This window comes from Copadichromis virginalis, linkage group LG3 (genome assembly GCF_057382275.1).
Source record: "Copadichromis virginalis isolate Kocher_CV1m ecotype Utaka linkage group LG3, C_Virginalis_male_GT1.1, whole genome shotgun sequence".
NCBI lineage: Eukaryota > Metazoa > Chordata > Actinopteri > Cichliformes > Cichlidae > Copadichromis > Copadichromis virginalis.
This window is the reverse complement of record NC_140620.1, coordinates 1,190,903-1,209,634: the sequence shown is the minus strand read 5'-3', so window position 1 is coordinate 1,209,634 and position 18,732 is coordinate 1,190,903. Positions and strand designations below refer to the sequence as shown.

At 45.7% G+C, this 18,732-nt stretch overlaps 1 protein-coding gene across 1 annotated transcript; it reads left to right on the top strand.

Annotated features, from left to right (window-relative positions):
• Window positions 1-18,086, top strand: LOC146712210 (retinal guanylyl cyclase 2-like). Its single transcript, XM_085451983.1, has 23 exons — window positions 1-238; window positions 797-1,027; window positions 5,311-5,466; window positions 5,547-5,689; window positions 5,881-6,036; window positions 6,179-6,328; window positions 7,190-7,409; window positions 7,575-7,650; window positions 9,788-9,872; window positions 10,071-10,187; window positions 10,255-10,338; window positions 10,496-10,672; window positions 11,042-11,195; window positions 11,384-11,527; window positions 11,599-11,747; window positions 11,842-12,005; window positions 12,954-13,077; window positions 13,148-13,216; window positions 13,328-13,502; window positions 15,976-16,074; window positions 16,209-16,294; window positions 16,823-16,908; window positions 16,992-18,086. The coding sequence occupies exons 1-23, from the start codon at window positions 1-3 to the stop codon at window positions 17,077-17,079; spliced, it is 3,171 nt and encodes a 1,056-aa protein (XP_085308109.1). The 3' UTR covers window positions 17,080-18,086.
• Window positions 18,087-18,732: the final 646 nt, after the last annotated feature.

Here is an 18,732-nt window from a genome sequence, read left to right as displayed (position 1 = left end):
ATGCAGCTTCGATGGTTGCTACGGGCGTGTCTGTGGTTGCTATGCATCGAAGAGGTTCGGACAACAACCTTCAAGATCGCCTTGGTCGGTCCGTGGTCATGTGACCCGTTGTTTTCCCGGGCGATGCCGACAGCAGCGGTCACGCTGGCGTTGTCCAGGTTACGGACTGACACCAGTATGAGCAGAGGGTACTGGTATGATGTCAAAGTGCTGGACGAGGACTGCTCTGCCTCCAAAGGTCTGTTATCCAATCAGCCAACAGGACCTTAAAATAAAGTTCAGTAAAATATTTAGAAAGAGATTACCAGTTACAGTTATGGTTAGTTACACTAGAACAAAGTGCTACAGGGTTAACCAATCACACAATGATGAGTTAGCAGCCAATTATTAGACCCCCTGTTAAAAGGGGGTTTTTCTTTCCCACTGTTGCCAAAGTGCTTGCTCATAGGGGGTCATGTGATTGTTGGGTTGTTCTCTGTATCTGTTATTGTGCGATCTACTATACAATATAAAGCGCCTTGAGGTGACTGTTGTTGTGATTTGGAGCTTTATAAATAAAATTGAATTGAATGAACAATCAGAACACATTTAATAAAACCTTTAATTTGAAAAGTCTGCTTGTTAGTCACATATTAGACCACCTCCAAAGGATCATTAGACATTTAATCAGTCTTATCAACACACGCTTATTTGAAGTGTGTTTATCAGCTTACAGACTGGAGTAAGTGAACAATTTTTTATTTTCCTTATTTTTATTTGTGTGATATTTATTTGACCTTTGACCTTTTTATTTTAGCTCTGACCAACTTTGGGGACTTTGAAGGTTATGGCTATGCCTACATTGGACCCTTTAATCCCGCCCTCTGTCACTCTGCCTCCCTAATGACTGAGCATTGGGAGGCTGGACTCGCCTCTCCCGGTTGTCTAGATGCTGACTGGCCAAACCTGCCGCCACTGACTCCTCCCACCAGAGTCCTGTTCACCGTGCTCAGATTTTTCGGCTGGGCGCATGTCAGCATCATCACAGGTAAGGGTTTGACATCACAGTCAGAGTGGTGGGGTGGTTCTCACCATAATCTCTTCATTCAAACTTGTGTTACTTTAATTTAGTCTGAGCCGGTTATTTGATCTGAGCTTCATCATTTTAGACTGTTACACTCACATATTAGGCCCCCTTTGTTTGATTTTGGTGGTTTGACTTTTACTGCCCATCGGACTATAACTGCAGTGGTTCATTGGGACATCACAGAAGTGGAGGTGTTTTCTGTGAGGGCTTTAACTTAACCATTGTTACTTATGAGCTTCTGAATGGAGATAGAAGTGAGAGCTAGACCCAGTTTAACAGTATCGACATGTTCACCAGGACTCTTTCACCAAGGAAACTTCTTGCTGACATGAAATCCTCTCTGCCAAAGTAAAGTACAGAGATAGACAGAGACAGCTGGAGGTTCAACAGATCCACTGACCTTCTGATCCTCCAAGTCTGATTTCACCATTCTGAAGGAAAAAGGAGACATGGACCGAGCCCTTCTCTTTATGGACCCATCCAGGAGGACCTCAATTGTCCTGGTTGTCTGATTCCAACTTATTAAGGACAGCTTCTTAAAAGCTCAGATGATCTCCACGATCTTTGGTTCTTCATCATTTCAAACCAACCATCAACTAAATGATCCACACGAAACCTTGATGTCAGGGGGCACTCATTCGATTAATGTCCAGACGGCTGTGATCATCTCGTCTTCTCTGTGAGAGTAAAAAACAGAGCAGTGTCAGGTCAAGTGGCTTTATTGTCATTGCAACCATGTGCAGTATGAAACGAGACAGCGTTCCTCACACTGTTCCTCTCACTGTTCCTCACAGCGTTCCTCACACTGTTCCTCACACTGTTTCTCTCACTGTTCCTCACACTGTTCCTCTCACTGTTCCCCACACTGTTCCCCACACTGTTCCTCACAGCGTTCCTCACACTGTTCCTCACACTGTTCCTCACACTGTTCCTCTCACTGTTCCTCACACTGTTCCTCACACTGTTTCTCTCACTGTTCCTCACACTGTTCCTCACACTGTTCCTCTCACTGTTCCTCACAGCGTTCCTCACACTGTTCCTCTCACTGTTCCTCTCACTGTTCCTCACACTGTTCCTCTCACTGTTCCTCACAGCGTTCCTCACACTGTTCCTCACACTGTTTCTCTCACTGTTCCTCACACTGTTCCTCACACTGTTCCTCACACTGTTTCTCTCACTGTTCCTCACACTGTTTCTCTCACTGTTCCTCACACTGTTCCTCACACTGTTCCTCACACTGTTTCTCTCACTGTTCCTCACACTGTTCCTCTCACTGTTCCTCTCACTGTTCCTCACACTGTTCCTCTCACTGTTCCTCACACTGTTCCTCTCACTGTTCCTCACAGCGTTCCTCACACTGTTCCTCACACTGTTTCTCTCACTGTTCCTCACACTGTTCCTCTCACTGTTCCTCACACTGTTCCTCACAGCGTTCCTCACACTGTTCCTCACACTGTTCCTCTCACTGTTCCTCACACTGTTCCTCACAGCGTTCCTCACACTGTTTCTCTCACTGTTCCTCTCACTGTTCCTCTCACTGTTTCTCTCACTGTTTCTCTCACTGTTCCTCTCACTGTTCCTCTCACTGTTCCTCACACTGTTTCTCTCACTGTTCCTCTCACTGTTCCTCTCACTGTTCCTCACACTGTTTCTCTCACTGTTCCTCACACTGTTCCTCACACTGTTCCTCACACTGTTTCTCTCACTGTTCCTCTCACTGTTCCTCACACTGTTCCTCACAGCATTCCTCACACTGTTTCTCTCACTGTTCCTCACACCGTTCCTCACACTGTTTCTCTCACTGTTCCTCACACTGTTCCTCTCACTGTTCCCCACACTGTTCCTCACAGCGTTCCTCACACTGTTCCTCACACTGTTCCTCACACTGTTTCTCTCACTGTTCCTCACACTGTTCCTCTCACTGTTCCCCACACTGTTCCTCACAGCGTTCCTCACACTGTTCCTCACACTGTTCCTCACACTGTTCCTCACACTGTTCCTCACACTGTTTCTCTCACTGTTCCTCACACTGTTCCTCACACTGTTCCTCTCACTGTTCCTCACAGCGTTCCTCACACTGTTCCTCTCACTGTTCCTCTCACTGTTCCTCACACTGTTCCTCTCACTGTTCCTCACAGCGTTCCTCACACTGTTCCTCACACTGTTTCTCTCACTGTTCCTCACACTGTTCCTCACACTGTTCCTCACACTGTTTCTCTCACTGTTCCTCACACTGTTTCTCTCACTGTTCCTCACACTGTTCCTCACACTGTTCCTCACACTGTTTCTCTCACTGTTCCTCACACTGTTCCTCACACTGTTCCTCTCACTGTTCCTCACACTGTTCCTCTCACTGTTCCTCTCACTGTTCCTCACACTGTTCCTCTCACTGTTCCTCACAGCGTTCCTCACACTGTTCCTCACACTGTTTCTCTCACTGTTCCTCACACTGTTCCTCTCACTGTTCCTCACACTGTTCCTCACAGCGTTCCTCACACTGTTCCTCACACTGTTCCTCTCACTGTTCCTCACACTGTTCCTCACAGCGTTCCTCACACTGTTTCTCTCACTGTTCCTCTCACTGTTCCTCTCACTGTTTCTCTCACTGTTTCTCTCACTGTTCCTCTCACTGTTCCTCTCACTGTTCCTCACACTGTTTCTCTCACTGTTCCTCTCACTGTTCCTCTCACTGTTCCTCACACTGTTCCTCACACTGTTTCTCTCACTGTTCCTCACACTGTTCCTCACACTGTTCCTCACACTGTTTCTCTCACTGTTCCTCTCACTGTTCCTCACACTGTTCCTCACAGCATTCCTCACACTGTTTCTCTCACTGTTCCTCACACCGTTCCTCACACTGTTCCTCACACTGTTCCTCACACTGTTCCTCACAGCGTTCCTCACACTGTTCCTCTCACTGTTCCTCAGACTGTTCCTCACACTGTTCTTCTCACACTGTTCCTCTCACTGTTCCACACACTGTTCCTCACACTGTTCTTCTCACTGTTCCTCACACTGTTCTTCTCACTGTTCCTCACACTGTTCCTCACACTGTTCTTCTCACACTGTTCCTCTCACTGTTCCTCACACTGTTCTTCTCACTGTTCCTCTCACTGTTCCTCACACTGTTCCTCACACTGTTCCTCACACTGTTCCTCTCACTGTTCTTCTCACACGGTTCCTCACACTGTTCTTCTCACACTGTTCCTCTCACTGTTCCTCACACTGTTCTTCTCACACTGTTCCTCTCACTGTTCCACACACTGTTCCTCACACTGTTCTTCTCACACTGTTCCTCTCACTGTTCCTCACACTGTTCTTCTCACACTGTTCCTCTCACTGTTCCTCACACTGTTCCTCTCACTGTTCCTCACACTGTTCCTCTCACTGTTCCTCACAGCGTTCCTCTCACTGTTCCTCAGACTGTTCCTCACACTGTTCCTCTCACTGTTCCTCACACTCTTCTTCTCACTGTTCCTCTCACTGTTCCTCACACTGTTCCTCACACTGTTCCTCTCACTGTTCTTCTCACACGGTTCCTCACACTGTTCTTCTCACACTGTTCCTCACACTGTTCCTCTCACTGTTCCTCACACTGTTCCTCTCACTGTTCCTCAGACTGTTCCTCTCACTGTTCTTCTCACTGCTCCTCACACTGTTCCTGACACTGTTCCTCACACTGTTCCTGACACTGTTCCTCACACTGTTCTTCTCACTGTTCCTCTCACTGTTCCTCACACTGTTCCTCACACTGTTCTTCTCACACTGTTCCTCTCAGTGTTCCTCTCACTGTTCCTCACACTGTTCCTCTCACTGTTCCACTCACTGTTCCTCACACTGTTCCTCTCACACTGTTCCTCGTTCCTGTCACTGTTCCTCACACTGTTCTTCTCACACTGTTCCTCTCACTGTTCCACACACTGTTCCTCACACTGTTCCTCACACTGTTCTTCTCACACTGTTCCTCTCACTGTTCCTCACACTGTTCCTCACACTGTTCCTCTCACTGTTCCACTCACTGTTCCTCACACTGTTCCTCACACTGTTCCTCTCACACTGTTCCTCACACTGTTCCTCTCACTGTTCCTTTTGTGAACCTGCACGAGGTCTGGCTGACAGCTTTTACCCAGCATTTGCGTAAACATATGCATCACCCCGGCAGTTTGTTTAAATTGTGATCATCTTTGTTGTCTTAATTGTTTATCAGTGTTTCCTTTCTCCATCTCTTCTCCTCTGTTGTGTAGCTGCCACCGACCTTTGGGAGAGCACCGGACAGGAAGTGGCCTCTGCGCTCCGGGCTATGGGTTTGCTGATTGGGCCGGTGGTTACCATGGAACCAGGCAGCAAAGGCGGGGCTCGGGAGGCGCTGAATGAAATCAGAGAAGCCGACAAGGTCAAAGGTCAGAGCTAAGAGGTGATCGTTAAGCTGCATCCCTGAACTGAACACATCAGATCAGAGAACTTTTTATTTCACCTTCAGTGGTCATCATGTGCATGAGCTCTGTCCTGATTGGTGGAGAGGATCAGAGGGAGGTACTGCTGACCGCCCTGGAGATGGGGATGGTTTCCAATGGTTACGTGTTCATTCCCTACGACGCCCTGCTGTACGCGATGCCCTATCAGGTAACGACCAACAAGTTCTCAAGGAGGTTTTATTCCATTTTCTCCGATCGTCAAAAAGAAAACTGAGTCAAGCAAACTTTTCTTATTTACCACCCATACACCACCCCACTGCCTTTACATATTAATCATGACATGTTTAACTAAAGGCAGAGTTCTGATTGGTTCCCTCCCTCTCTGTTTTATCCAATCAGCACACAGTCTTCAACCAGCTGACCAATAGCACGCAGCTACGTCACGCCTATAGTGCCGTCCTGACTGTTACCATGGCATCCGACCAGAGTTTCTATGAAGCTTTCCGCGAGGCTCAAATGAGCCGAGAGATTCACTCGGGTGTCTCCGCCACAGAGGTAAACAAACGAACAACAACAAACACGGGCTTTAATGTTCTGATGGATTCAGAGGTAAACAAGTAAATAACGTGTAAACAATGTGTACGTCCCCAGTAAACGAGAGAATCTAATGTGACAAAGTGTTGTCCTGTGTCTGCAGGTGTCTCCTTTGTTTGGGACTATTTTCAACATGGTCTACTTCGTTGCAAAGGCAGTGGAAGAGCGCCGTCAGGCGGGGAGTGGACACTGGGTGACGGGCAATCAGCTCATGAAATCAGATGGAGGCTTTGATTTTCAGGGTTTCAATCAGGTCACACAGATTTCAGCACTCGCTAGCTGAGTAACTAACTAGTTGCTGCTTTCAGTATCAAAGCTGAGATAAAAGACGTTCTCCTCGTTTCCTTCAACAAACTGCTCCAGATCAGATAGACTCGTGACACTCAGAGGGAGAGAGGCAAAAACTACAACAAGGCACACTTCACGGTTTTTAAAACTATGACCTAAAACTCAAGTTTTGTTTTGTGGCAGTGAAGAGTTACTCATGACTGAACCTTCTAGTGTCAGATGACTCTGATCTGGGAACAGTTCGTTCTGATTAAGTTAGACAGACTAATTGAGTCTCTGTGTCCACAAACACAAGAGTTTTAATAATTGTTTTTCACCACTTAATACAACATAATCACATCTATCCCGTCGTTAAGTGTTTGCATAAAGTTCTCTAAGGAGCTTGGAAAGATTTTCAGTGTACACTGAGAAGAATAGAAACCTCAACACTGAAGTTTACCGGAAACCGACACACATGGACCAGAACCTTTGACTCTGAAGTTCTCCAGAGGCAAAGAGGTAAAGAACTAATCATTTGACCCCGATGACCCAGGGTGAGAGCTAAAACCTGCAGGACCTCGAGGCCTGGAGTTTGAGAGGATCAATAATGGGTCAACAACCCTCTTAAGGGACACTCCCACAGACGCTTTTCTTTCCAAGCTCCTTAGACCATGATGACCTGGATGACTAAGAAACTTCACAGACATTTAGAATAAAGTTAATAAATTAATAATTTCTGAACCACAGAATTTGATTTGATCTTTTTTGTTTTGCATCATCATCATTTTCATCATGTCCTCACCTTAAACTCAATGGTACAATCAGCTCCTGTCTTCTTCCCTATCAGGTGTTGTATGGAGGTACTGAGGGGCGTGGCCTGCAGGCCAGCTACGTAGTGTTGGACAGCGATGGCGACCGCCTCGTCCCAACACACTCACTCTCTCCGACGCACACCGACGGGACGACCGGAGGTCTGAGACCGCTGAGCCGTTCCTTTGTCTTCCCGGGAGGAAAACCCCCCTCAGCCAGCTTCTGTTGGTTTAATCCAGATGAGGCCTGCAGTGGAGGTGTGTTTACTGACCCACAGAGAGGGTGGGAGCTTTGTGCTTCAGTTCAAATGAGGTCTTAATTACACCTGTAGTTTCTGTATGTGTCGTGATTTAGTGTTCACATTGACAAAAGGTTGCTGTCCGGCATGGCTATAAATGTGGAAACCTCTCCACTCCCTGCAGGTATGGGCGCTGTAACTGTGCTCTTCCTCTTCCTGTTGTTCTGCACTCTGCTTGGAGGCCTTTTCTTTTGGAACAGGTTAACACACAGGCTTAATCTCACACACTCCTCTCTAACGTACCTGGTGCTTATTCTGCTTTCAGTCTGGTTCTCGGTCATCCCGGTCATGGTAGTCTAAGAAGCTTGGAAAGAAAAGCGTCTCAACTTCTTTAAGTTTCGTGAAGACATTTCATAGGCAAAGCTTCTTGAGCTCTAACATCAAATGGTAGAATGAACGAGGCTTTAAGGCCTAGTGGGAGTTGTCCCTGGAGAGGGTCGTTGACCCATTGTTCATCATGTGACTCATCACATGAGCCGAGGTATTAGTGATGTGTTGGTCGTGAACAAAACGGCTCTTAGAGCCGACTATTTGAAGCTCCTTATTGGGAGCCGTGGGGTTTTTTCTTTCTCCCTCTCTCTCTCTCTCGCACTTTTTCCCGCTTCACTCAGCACGCGAGCCTTGTGCTGGGCAGAGGGGGGAGGGGCGGTAGTTACACTCAGTAGCACAGGAACAGAGCGGGAGGGAGGGAGAGAGCAGGGACAACAACGTCACATTAGAAAGGTATAGTAATCATCCACAACTATTTTCAGTTGCAGATGATAAAGGATTCAGAAAGTTTATTCATGCAGGTCCATATGACAGAGAATATGCATGTTCTTTTTGTTTTCATATTATAATTTATATTTAATTGTGTTGTGGTTTGCAGTGTTTTGTGTTGTTTCACTTTAAATTTGTGAAAGGAAAAAGTTGAAAATTTAAATAGTTAAAAGTTGAAATGTGAATAGTTGATTTTTGTATTATATGATTTATTTATTACATTTTATGTGGAGTGAATAAATAAAAGAATATTTACGGTGGCCCCTAGAGACAAAACACGTACAAAAGACAACAGAAGTGCTCCAGGATGCTGGGCGCAGTGTTGAGCTTTTGTTACCTAGTGGCTACACAAGCCAGGAAGTACCAACGACCGGATTTGGTGTGTGGTAGTAACAGGTAAATGAACATTTGTTTAAATTATTTGAATATATATGAGTGCCTGTGTATAAATACACAAACAATACACACATGCTTTCAATTGTGTAATTTAAGTGATCTAGTAGCTCTGCTGTGGAACTTTAGTTCATGCTAGAAATGTGTTTTGGAGTTTGTACGTGTTTTGTCTCTAGGGGCCACCGCATATATTTATATATAAACATATAAATAAAACCACTTTTTTTACATTAGTAATTCCTTTTGTGCATAATTTTATATTATTGTTAATAATAAATTAATTAAAGCAACAAAACAACCTGACGAGCCGGTTGGGAGCTGAAAGAGCCGGGTCTCTAAAAAGAGCCGGAAATCCCATCACTACGAGGTATGAGGGTCATTTTTAGCAAACGTAGCCAACCTTTACATGGAGGAAGTAGAAAGTATGACTCTTGGCAGCACCTCGCCACTGGTGCAGACACGTGTATGCCACCTAACAGTTTGCTGTTTCTGGACTGTGCCGTGCACATAGAGGAGAATCGAAATCTCAACATTAAAGTTTACTGTAATAGAGAGAAGATGGATGATTTGAAAGAGGAGTGAAAGAAGCCATCTATGTCCACTGTGAATGACCATCTTTGAACAGAGGGCGGGGCTTATCACACCAACTGTCGGCCATCTGTAATCCAGTCTCTGATGCTTCCCAGGCGCCTTAAGGTCTCACAGTGGGTTCACCCAAAACCTCTGCTTATAATGACTCACACCCACCTTGGCTCATGTAATGAGGCCATGATCAAGAGTGGGCCAGTGACCCTTTTAAGAGGCCACTCCCACTAGGGCTTAAATACCTGGGACTCTCCACTATATAGTCTTAGAGCTAAGGAAGGTTTCTCAGACAGAGCCTCTTTAAGAAACTTGAAGAAGTCCAGAAGTTTTTCTTTCCAAGCTTCTTGGATTTCTGCTGCTTAGTTAAAACAAACAAACAAACACACAAACAAACAAAAAAGCCATAACCACCCTGAACTCACTGACGACATCGTTTCACCCCCCAGTCCAAGGACTTCCTTCCATACACAATCGACCATCACCACTGTGTAACACTTAATTTAAGTGCAATGACCCACACTGTAAATATATAACACTACTTATGTTGTATATAGTGCTGCAGAACTGTGCACCTTTCTTTTCTCACGTGTCTCTGGACAGGAGTACTAGGGGAGCCGTGACAGCAACCAAAATGATCCTTACTCTGGACGACATCGTCTTCATCGATACTCAAGTCAGCAGGAAGGTCAGAGAATGTTTACTGGTGGTAACTTCTGTTCAATCTGGTACCATTGCTGGTACTGGTGCATCCGTAGTTCTGTAGAAAACTGGGAGCAGCAGGAGTACTAACAGCGAGGCATGTTTGACTAATGAGCTGATCAATGGGCTGATCAATAAGTTGATCAGTGAGCTACCTTTGGTCAGATTGTTGGTGTTTCCATAGAAACTCAACGATGAGTCCATCATGAAGAGTCTTTTGGAAATGAAAACTCCATTGCGATCGCTCGCTCGAAGTTATATCCTCACAACACCCGAGAGCTCCAACATCGGGATACTGGAGGTATTACCTGCACCTGTGTGAGCCTACCTGTCCTGTCACATTCCCTGATTGGCTGTGCTGTTTTCAGGGTGACTGGGTTTGGCTGAAGAAGTTCAGTACTGGAAAAACACCAACAGAAGCCAATCAAACCACCCAGAATATGTTCAGCCAGGTATGATGAGCAGAAAATCTACAATAGAAACACAACAGACACAGATTCTATTTGTTTCCGTGTCCGGTTTTCTGTTCTGTTGTATGGCGCTACCATCTGTACGTGAAACAGATTAACAGTATTGCAGTATTAAGAGTATTTTCTGCCTGGTGTTCAGTTGCGGGAGATGCGACACGAGAACCTAAACCTGTGCCTGGGTCTGTTTGTGGACTCGGGGATCTTCGCCCTGGTGGTGGAACACTGCCCCCGAGGAAGTCTTGCAGACCTGCTGGCTGACGGCAACGTGAGGCTGGACTGGATGTTTAAATCCTCACTGCTCATGGACCTCATCAAGGTACTGCCGAACCCCCTGTCCCTGGTGTTCACTTATATTTGCTGTGAATAGTGGTGGTCGGGGGATGAAACGAAAGAAGTGAGTTCATTAGATAATCACTGTTTGTACAATGCTGCTACTTATACAACAACTGGTGCTGTGAGCATTACTCACACTAGTACTCTCTTATTATTAATAGTGCCATGATAAAGCACTGCTGTCCTAATGAAGGATCTATGAACTAGTCTGATAAAGCTCAGGTTTCACGACTCGACTTCTAAGTCAATTAATTATGCAGCTCTATTCAACTTTATCTATGATCTCTTTAAAGACTGTTTCATTTCTGATCAGACCGATCAGGTTACTGATATGTATTTGTGTTTGTTTCAGGGCATGAAGTACCTTCATCTGCGAGGTTTGACTCATGGCCGTCTGAAGTCAACAAACTGTTTAGTTGATGGTCGCTTTGTTCTGAAAATAACAGATTATGGACTTCCTATGATCCTGACATCCCAGGGGATCAGCATTCCTGAGGATCCACACGGTAGAAACATGAGCATGCTCAGATGTTTGAAGTTTATCTCAGACGCTGTATCTCTGCTTACACGTGTGTTTATGTCAGAGGGCATATTAAGACTCTCCATCCTAACCCTAACATTAACCCTAATCATGAACACAACACAAACCTGTTCCAATAAAAACTGCAGCTGTGTTTCTCTTCCCGTCTCTCAGACATGCTGTGGACAGCTCCGGAGCTTTTGAGGAATCCGGTCTCAGGAGGTTCGTTTGCTGGAGATGTCTTCAGCTTCTCCATCATCATACAGGAAGTGATCTCCCGCACACTGCCATATGCCATGATGGACATGCCGGCTCATGGTGAGGGAGGATGTCTGATCAGCTGTGTCTCTTATAAACCGCCTGTCTCTTACCACCTGTCTGTCTCCCAGAGATCGTGGAGCGTCTGAAGCAGCCTCCTCCTCTCTGCAGGCCGATCGTTTCGGTCGATGAAGCTCCTACCGAGTGTCTCACGCTGATGAATGAATGTTGGAATGAAGACCCGAGTAAGAGGCCGAGCTTTGATGACATTTTCAAACAGGTGAGCCGAGTCTCACTGCTGCCACCTGCTGCCTTCTACAGGCTCGGGGTTATTTTCTGATTTCATCTCGACTCCTTCGACAATCTGTTTGCAGTTTCGAGGTATCAGCAGAGGCAGGAGGGCCAACATCATCGACTCCATGCTGCGGATGTTGGAGCAGTACAGCTCAAACCTGGAGGATCTGATCCGAGAACGAACGGATGAATTGGAGATTGAGAGAACCAAGACAGATAAGCTGGTGGGGCAGCTCCTGCCAAAGTAAGACTAAAACAGTAAATTACTAGTAATAATTAGCAGTAATGTGAACTGGAGGTGGGGTCAGAGTCTCTGATGGGTGGGTGGATAAGAGTCCTTGAGAATAGAACTGTGTCGTTGGGCCTCGTTAATGAAGTTCGCTGCAGACAGGAATGAAGGGTCCTCATGATGCAGACTTTGGTCCTGATGGGACGCCGACTCCCGAGAGAGGAGTGGCCATGCTGGGAGGGTTTAGCCTGGCTCGGGGTTGTGGAGTTGCACAGGTGCTAATGAGAGGGCATGCTGCAGCCAATCACTCCTCAGGCTATGAATGATGAGCTGCATTGTGCATTTGGAGGAATGCCCCAACATTATCTTTGGTGAGTTTAACTTGTTCCTGTATCACAGGAAGTTCGTCCTCCGTTGTGCTCTTTTGATTTGAGCTTGTTTAGCTCTCTGAGGACCTGTGAGATGATAGCTGCTGGCAGGCTGAAAGGTAACCCTGTCTTACTGGAATCAGACAGGATCATTGATATGGTTGGTGCCAAGGTTTTCAACTCCACTGGGGGCAGATTCTGACACCAGGTCACCAGATAGTGACTCTTTCAACTGTAGTTGGATTCATCCCCATTCAGCCAAAACATAGCAGGTTGAGCATGGTAATCACGTTCCAGTCTCCTGGACTGTCAGCACTGGTTATCTTCCAGGCTGTTTCGCTGGCAGGCAGCAAGTCTATGATCCCCCTGCAAGAGGAGTACATTTAGGCAGGAGGATTTGTTCTTTGGCAGACCAGGATGATGATGGCGTTAAAAGTGGAGCTAAACTGGAATCCATTATTGGTTCCTGCGGAGTCCTGGGTTTGAAGGATGAACTGGAGAGCCATGTTAAACTTCTGGCCTGTATTTTGGCTGTTTGCGGCATGGTTACACTAAGCAATGAAATTCTTACTTTGCGAGTTCCCATTTGTTCCAGGTCTGTGGCTCAAGCTCTGAAGAAAGGGAAACCAGTGGAACCTGAACATTATTCGGACTGCACCCTTTACTTCAGCGACATTGTTGGATTTACAACTATTTCTGCTCTGAGCGAGCCCATCGAGGTACAAACTGTTTGAACTTGTTTTTGTGCATTTCATTTTTCAGTGTTTCACTAAACCCGTGTGTGTGTAGGTGGTCGACCTGCTGAATGACCTCTACACCATGTTTGATGCCATCATTGCTCTCCATGATGTGTACAAGGTAACACACTTCCATTTAAAACACGTGTCTGACCTAAACAGTGAAGATTTCTCTTAATTTCTGGATGATCTGAACAAAGACACATGAAATTTGGTTCTGGTTTTGTTATAGGTGGAAACTATTGGAGATGCCTACATGGTGGCTTCAGGTGTTCCCAACAGGAATGGGAATCGACACGCAGCTGAAGTGGCCAACATGTCTCTGGACATCCTGCACTCGATAGGAAACTTTAAGATCAAACACATGCCCGAGATTAAAGTCAAAATCCGCATCGGACTGCACTCAGGTACACCTGTCCACCGTTATCTGCTCATTCAGTACCGGGACGTCAGGAGAGGGTTCATTTATCAGTGTAACTACTATACTATCAGCTTTCCTCATCTGAAGAATCCAGAGTATGTTCAATGTGTCTCAGGTGTAAGTCACTCTTACTGTGGACACGTGTGGATGAGATTAGTGAAGCTCGACGTCTGTGGGCAACTGCTGAAAGATTTAGAAATGTCAGGAGTAGTGAGTAGAAGTGTCTGTTGACAGAACTGTTTTGGGAGACCTCAGGGCTGGCTCAAGTCCTGCCTCATCAGCAGCTGGTGCTCAGACCACAAGGATGGGAATGATATTTGAACCAGTCAGACTGGATTACAGTACCAGTTTTGGACAAAACAGTGTAATGGTTTTTCTTTTTAGATTCTTGCTGAAGGCATCAACTAATAATGAACACATGTTGAATTATGTAGTAAATCAAAAAGTGTGAAATAACTCAAAACACGTTGTTTGTTTTATATTTTAGATTCTTCGTAATATCCAGACTTTGCTTTGATTACTGTGTAACCTGGACGTGTGTCCCTCTATCCTAATGAAGGGATCCACCCTACTGGCCCCAAGTGTAATATTTACAATGTTGGGGTCTCGGGCCTCCCAGTGAGAATCACCACGAGGCTACTCCGAGGCGCACTCACTGAGCCTCTAGGTTCTGAAAGGAGATTGGCAGCAGCAGACTAAATGGAAGCACATAAGGCCTCCAGCCCACACAACACTGCTGATGGGAATTCTGAGTCTTTTTAGAGAACCGGCTCTTTCGGCTTGGCTCACTAAAAAGAGGAAAACCATGACTGACCTTCAGTTGTTAAAGTAATGATGGACTGTTGTTTCTCTTACTTTACTAATATGAATGGTAAAGGTTGTCAAATATGTCTGTCAGCTGTGTACCAACCTGATTTCTGCACAACACAACTGATGGTCCCAACCCCATTAAGAATGCAAGAACCATTCTTAATTAGGGGGCGACCGTGGTGCTGGGGGTTGGGATGTGCATCTGTAACCGGAAGGTTGCCAGTTCGATCCCCGGGCTCTCTGTCCTGGTTGTTGTGTGAGGGGCCGATGGCGCGATATGGCAGCCTCGCTGCTGTCAGTCTGTCCCAGGGCAGCTGTGGCTACACCTGTAGCTGCCTCCACCAGTGTGTGAATGTGAGATTGTAAAGCACTTTGGGTGCCTTGAAAAGCGCTATATAAATGCAATCCATTATTATTATTATTATAACCAATGAACCCTGACAGGCTCACCTGTGAGGTGAAACCATTTCAGGTGACTACATCATGAAGCTCATGGAGCAGGATAAGGGTTTGCAGCGCTGTCAACAAAGCAAAGGGCAGCTACTTACAGGAATCTAAACTATAAAACATATTCAGTGTTGTTTTGCTGTACCCTCAATCATCCAGGTGAGTAAATCCAAAAGAGTTGATTCAGTTCATCTGAACGTTCTCAGTGGGAGAAACGTTTCATCATCATCAGGTGACTTCTTCAGTCTCAGCTGACTGCAGGTTTCCAACCTTATAAACATGCATTTGCATAATGACTGAAACCAGCCCACTGAAGGAACACTGGGCTGGGAGGTCAGTTCCTTCATCATTAATATTCACGTTGTCATGTGGGCTGCTCCTGCTGGGAGCGGTGGAGGAGCTGCTCCAACCGGAGATGGCAGATGAGGGGCGCAAGGGTCCACACCGACTGGAGAAAGAGGAGCTGCTCCAGGAAGGGCTGTTCCAGCCGGGAGTGGTGGAGGAGCCTCATAAGCCAGAGGTGGATGAGGGGCGAGAGGGGCTGTGCCTGCTGGAGGCAGAGGCGCCGCACGGGGAGCCGTGCCAGCCGGGTGGCTCCCCAGCCTCAGTCGGGCGATGGGGGTATTTGGTGGGGCGTGGCCTGCGGTGCTGTGCAGGGAAGGTGGACACACCTGCACGGCATCGGCAATCTTGCCCCGCCAACTTAAAAATGGGACTGGTTCCTGACTGGGGTCTGTTGGTGATGTGCATTGAGGAATAAACATGTACAGAACACAACTGGGTCATTGTTCATTCATGCTGGTTTCAGTTACTGTGCAGATGTACTGTTTATAAGGTTGGAGAAAGCTGAGACTGAAGAAGTGACAAAGCATTTCTCCCACTGAAAACTACATCCTGCATCCAGCTGAACATAATCAACTTTCCCGGCATATTTAAACTTGTTAATCAATTTTTTCTTTGCTACATAATTCCATTTGTCGTGCTTCATATACATGAGGTCTTGAGTTTGTATCAAAAGTAGTAAAAATAAAGAAAAACCATTAAATGAGAAGGCGTGTCCAAACCTTTGACTGGTAGTGTATTTGTGTTCCCAGCTAGTTTGAATGTAACCCTACATCTCTGATTAAAGTATGGTAATAATGGTTCCTGAGGTTGTCAGTGGTGTTAGTGCCAGGTAAAGGTCTGGCCCTTCCTGTCTTCAGGTCCCGTGGTAGCAGGTGTGGTTGGACTCAAGATGCCCAGGTACTGTCTCTTTGGAGACACGGTGACCACGGCCTCACTCATGGAGTCCTCTGGGCTACGTAAGTAAAATCTTTGATCAATGGTTGGATCACTGAGAGACCACCCTGATGTCTCTCCTGTCTGCATTTAAATTATGTCAGAATCACTAGCTTCCTCCTGAGTTGTGGTGTGACGATGTGTTTGTGGTCTGCAGCTTACAGGATCCACATCAGTCTGAGTACGGTCAAAGTCCTGACCAGTCTGAAAGTGGGATACCACATAGACACCCGGAAGGCACAGGTATGCCAATCTAAACAGACCTGAAGCAAATCCAAATATAATTGCATGACGCAGTAGCTGTGGATGCTGTTAGAAAACACACACAATGGTGATAAAGGCAGCACGCTGGCTCGGGTATTAGCACTGTTGCTTCACATAAAGAAGGTCTTGAGTTCGATCCCACCCCCTGCCAGGGCCTTTCTGTGTACTGGGTACTGTGGCTTCCCACAGTCCAAAGACATGCAATTAGTGAGGTTATGTTAATTGGAGAATCTAAACTGGTCATAGGTGTGACCACGAAGCTTAGCCTTGAATCAGGCTGGCGACCTGTCCGGGGTGTACCCTGCCCCACCCCTGCGACCCTGATGAGGATGAAAGAGAATGGATGGTTTATAAAACCTTATCAAAAGTCAGGTTATTACCCTCAGGTTTACTGTAGTCCAGTCTGACAGGTTCAGAGTCTGGTCCAGATCCCACCCTGTCCACAGTTAGTCAGCCTGATGCCAGTCCGTGGTGGGACTCGTTGATGTTTGGATGCTTGTGTTGCAGGTTAAGGGCACAGAGGACACGTACTGGCTGATGGGTCGAGAAGATTTTAATAAACCTCTTCCTGTTCCTCCAGACCTCGCCGGAGGGTAAGAACACACAGCGGTCATTATCGATTATCAATAAAGTAATCCTTAAACTGAAACTCGCTCTCCACCCGTCTCTCTGTCAGGGCCAGCAACCATGGAATCAGCCTGGATGAGATTCCAGTCGACAGACGACAAAAGTTTCTGGACCGACAGAACAAGATGAAGAAGTGACAACACACACAGTGTCATCAGCTGATGAGACCCTCTCAAAGACATCTGAACCCTGGAGATCTTCAGCCTCCCGAAGGCTGTAAAGTCTGAGTGCACAAACCAATCATCATCATGGGTGCTAATTTCTACTTCCTGATTTAACTGGAAGTCCTCTTTGATTGGTCACTGACATCGCTTCTGTTTGACTAGTGGAATTTGTCCCTCACACTGTCTGATGTTTGTACACTTGTATAGAAACTAACTGTTACCATGGTGACTGTGATGTGTTAGTAACCTTGAAATAGAACAAGGGTTGTTCATGTCCAATGAATGCTGGGTAAATGACTGTTAAAGAGTGGATGCGTGACAGATGTTGTGATGATCAGTAATCGGTTCTGCGCACTGACGCTGGCTGCATGCTGTCGCTGTTCCTGATGCTTCTTTAAAATGTAAATGTTCCATTAAACTCTGAGGTAGACTCAGTGCTTAAATATGGATTTTCCCGGATGCTCCTGAAGGCACCGTCTTCCTCAATAAGTCAATCAAACGTGCAGTTCAGGTCTATTTTCTTCACTACCAGCTGAGTTTCACATAATAATCTGTAAAGATAACACACAAACACCCATTGTTGTGTAAGTAATAATACTTTTTTAAAAACAAATGAAAAAAATACTAAAAAGAGTGAAAAAACAAACAAAAGTGGAAACAATTTAGTTTAAATATTGTCTGAATTAGACAGAGGGCGGCTGCTGCTGTCTGCGGACAGGTGAGGGCTGAAACGAGCCACTGACTCCTTTTAAACCTCCCTCTCAGTCTGCATGTTTGTTTATTCCCTTTCCAATTTTCATTCGTCTCATGTTTTGTGCATTTTGAATTAATTTCCTTGTGCTTCCTCTTCTTAAATCCTATTTTTAAGCTTTTCACCTTCTAAATTCAAAAATGGATATTCTCTGGATTATTCCAGTTTTACGTTAATTTAATTAAAGTTGGTTTAAAAGTATTAAATTTTTTTGATATAACCCTTAACCCTCTCTTCTCCTCAGAGTGAATGCTAAACATAAGCAGCTGTACTCCAGTTAACCTGGGTTTCGATAATCGATTTTAGCTTGAATAAAGTGATATTGATTCATTAAATCCTGAATCAGTTTTTAAATATAAATGTATTTTGCCAGAAATGCCAGAATCTCAGGTTAAAGCTCACAAAACTACACTGCTCAAAAAAATAAAGGGAACACAAAAATAAGAGATCCCAGATGTGAACGAATGAAATATTCTTATTAAATATGTAGTTAGATCAAGCATGGAGGTCTGGATTTGGAGTCACACTCAAAATGAAAGTGGAAAAACACAGGCCGATCCAACTTTGATGCAATGTTCTTAAAACAAGTCCAAATGAGGCTCAGCAGTGCCTGTATGACCTCCCTACAACACCTGGGCATGCTCCTGATGAGGTGGCGGATGTTCTCCTGAGGGATCTCCCAGACCTGGACTAAAGCATCTGCCAACTCCTGGACAGTCTGTGGTGCAACACACCTAAATGATGTCCCAGATGTGCTCAACGAGTGGGCCAGTCCATATCATCAACACTATCGTCTTGCAGGAACTGCTGACACGCTCCAGCCACATGAGGTCTAACATTAGCTGTGTCCCAAGTCAGGGGCCTCATCCTCCAGA

Bases quoted from the DNA above. Each gene is read 5' to 3' on its own strand.
- LOC146712210 (XM_085451983.1), top strand. From the start codon at position 1: ATGCAGCTTCGATGGTTGCTACGGGCGTGTCTGTGGTTGCTATGCATC. The intron at 6,037-6,178 runs GTAAACAAACGA...CTGTGTCTGCAG, and splicing joins CGGGTGTCTCCGCCACAGAG to GTGTCTCCTTTGTTTGGGAC. The intron at 13,217-13,327 runs GTAACACACTTC...GTTTTGTTATAG, and splicing joins CTCTCCATGATGTGTACAAG to GTGGAAACTATTGGAGATGC.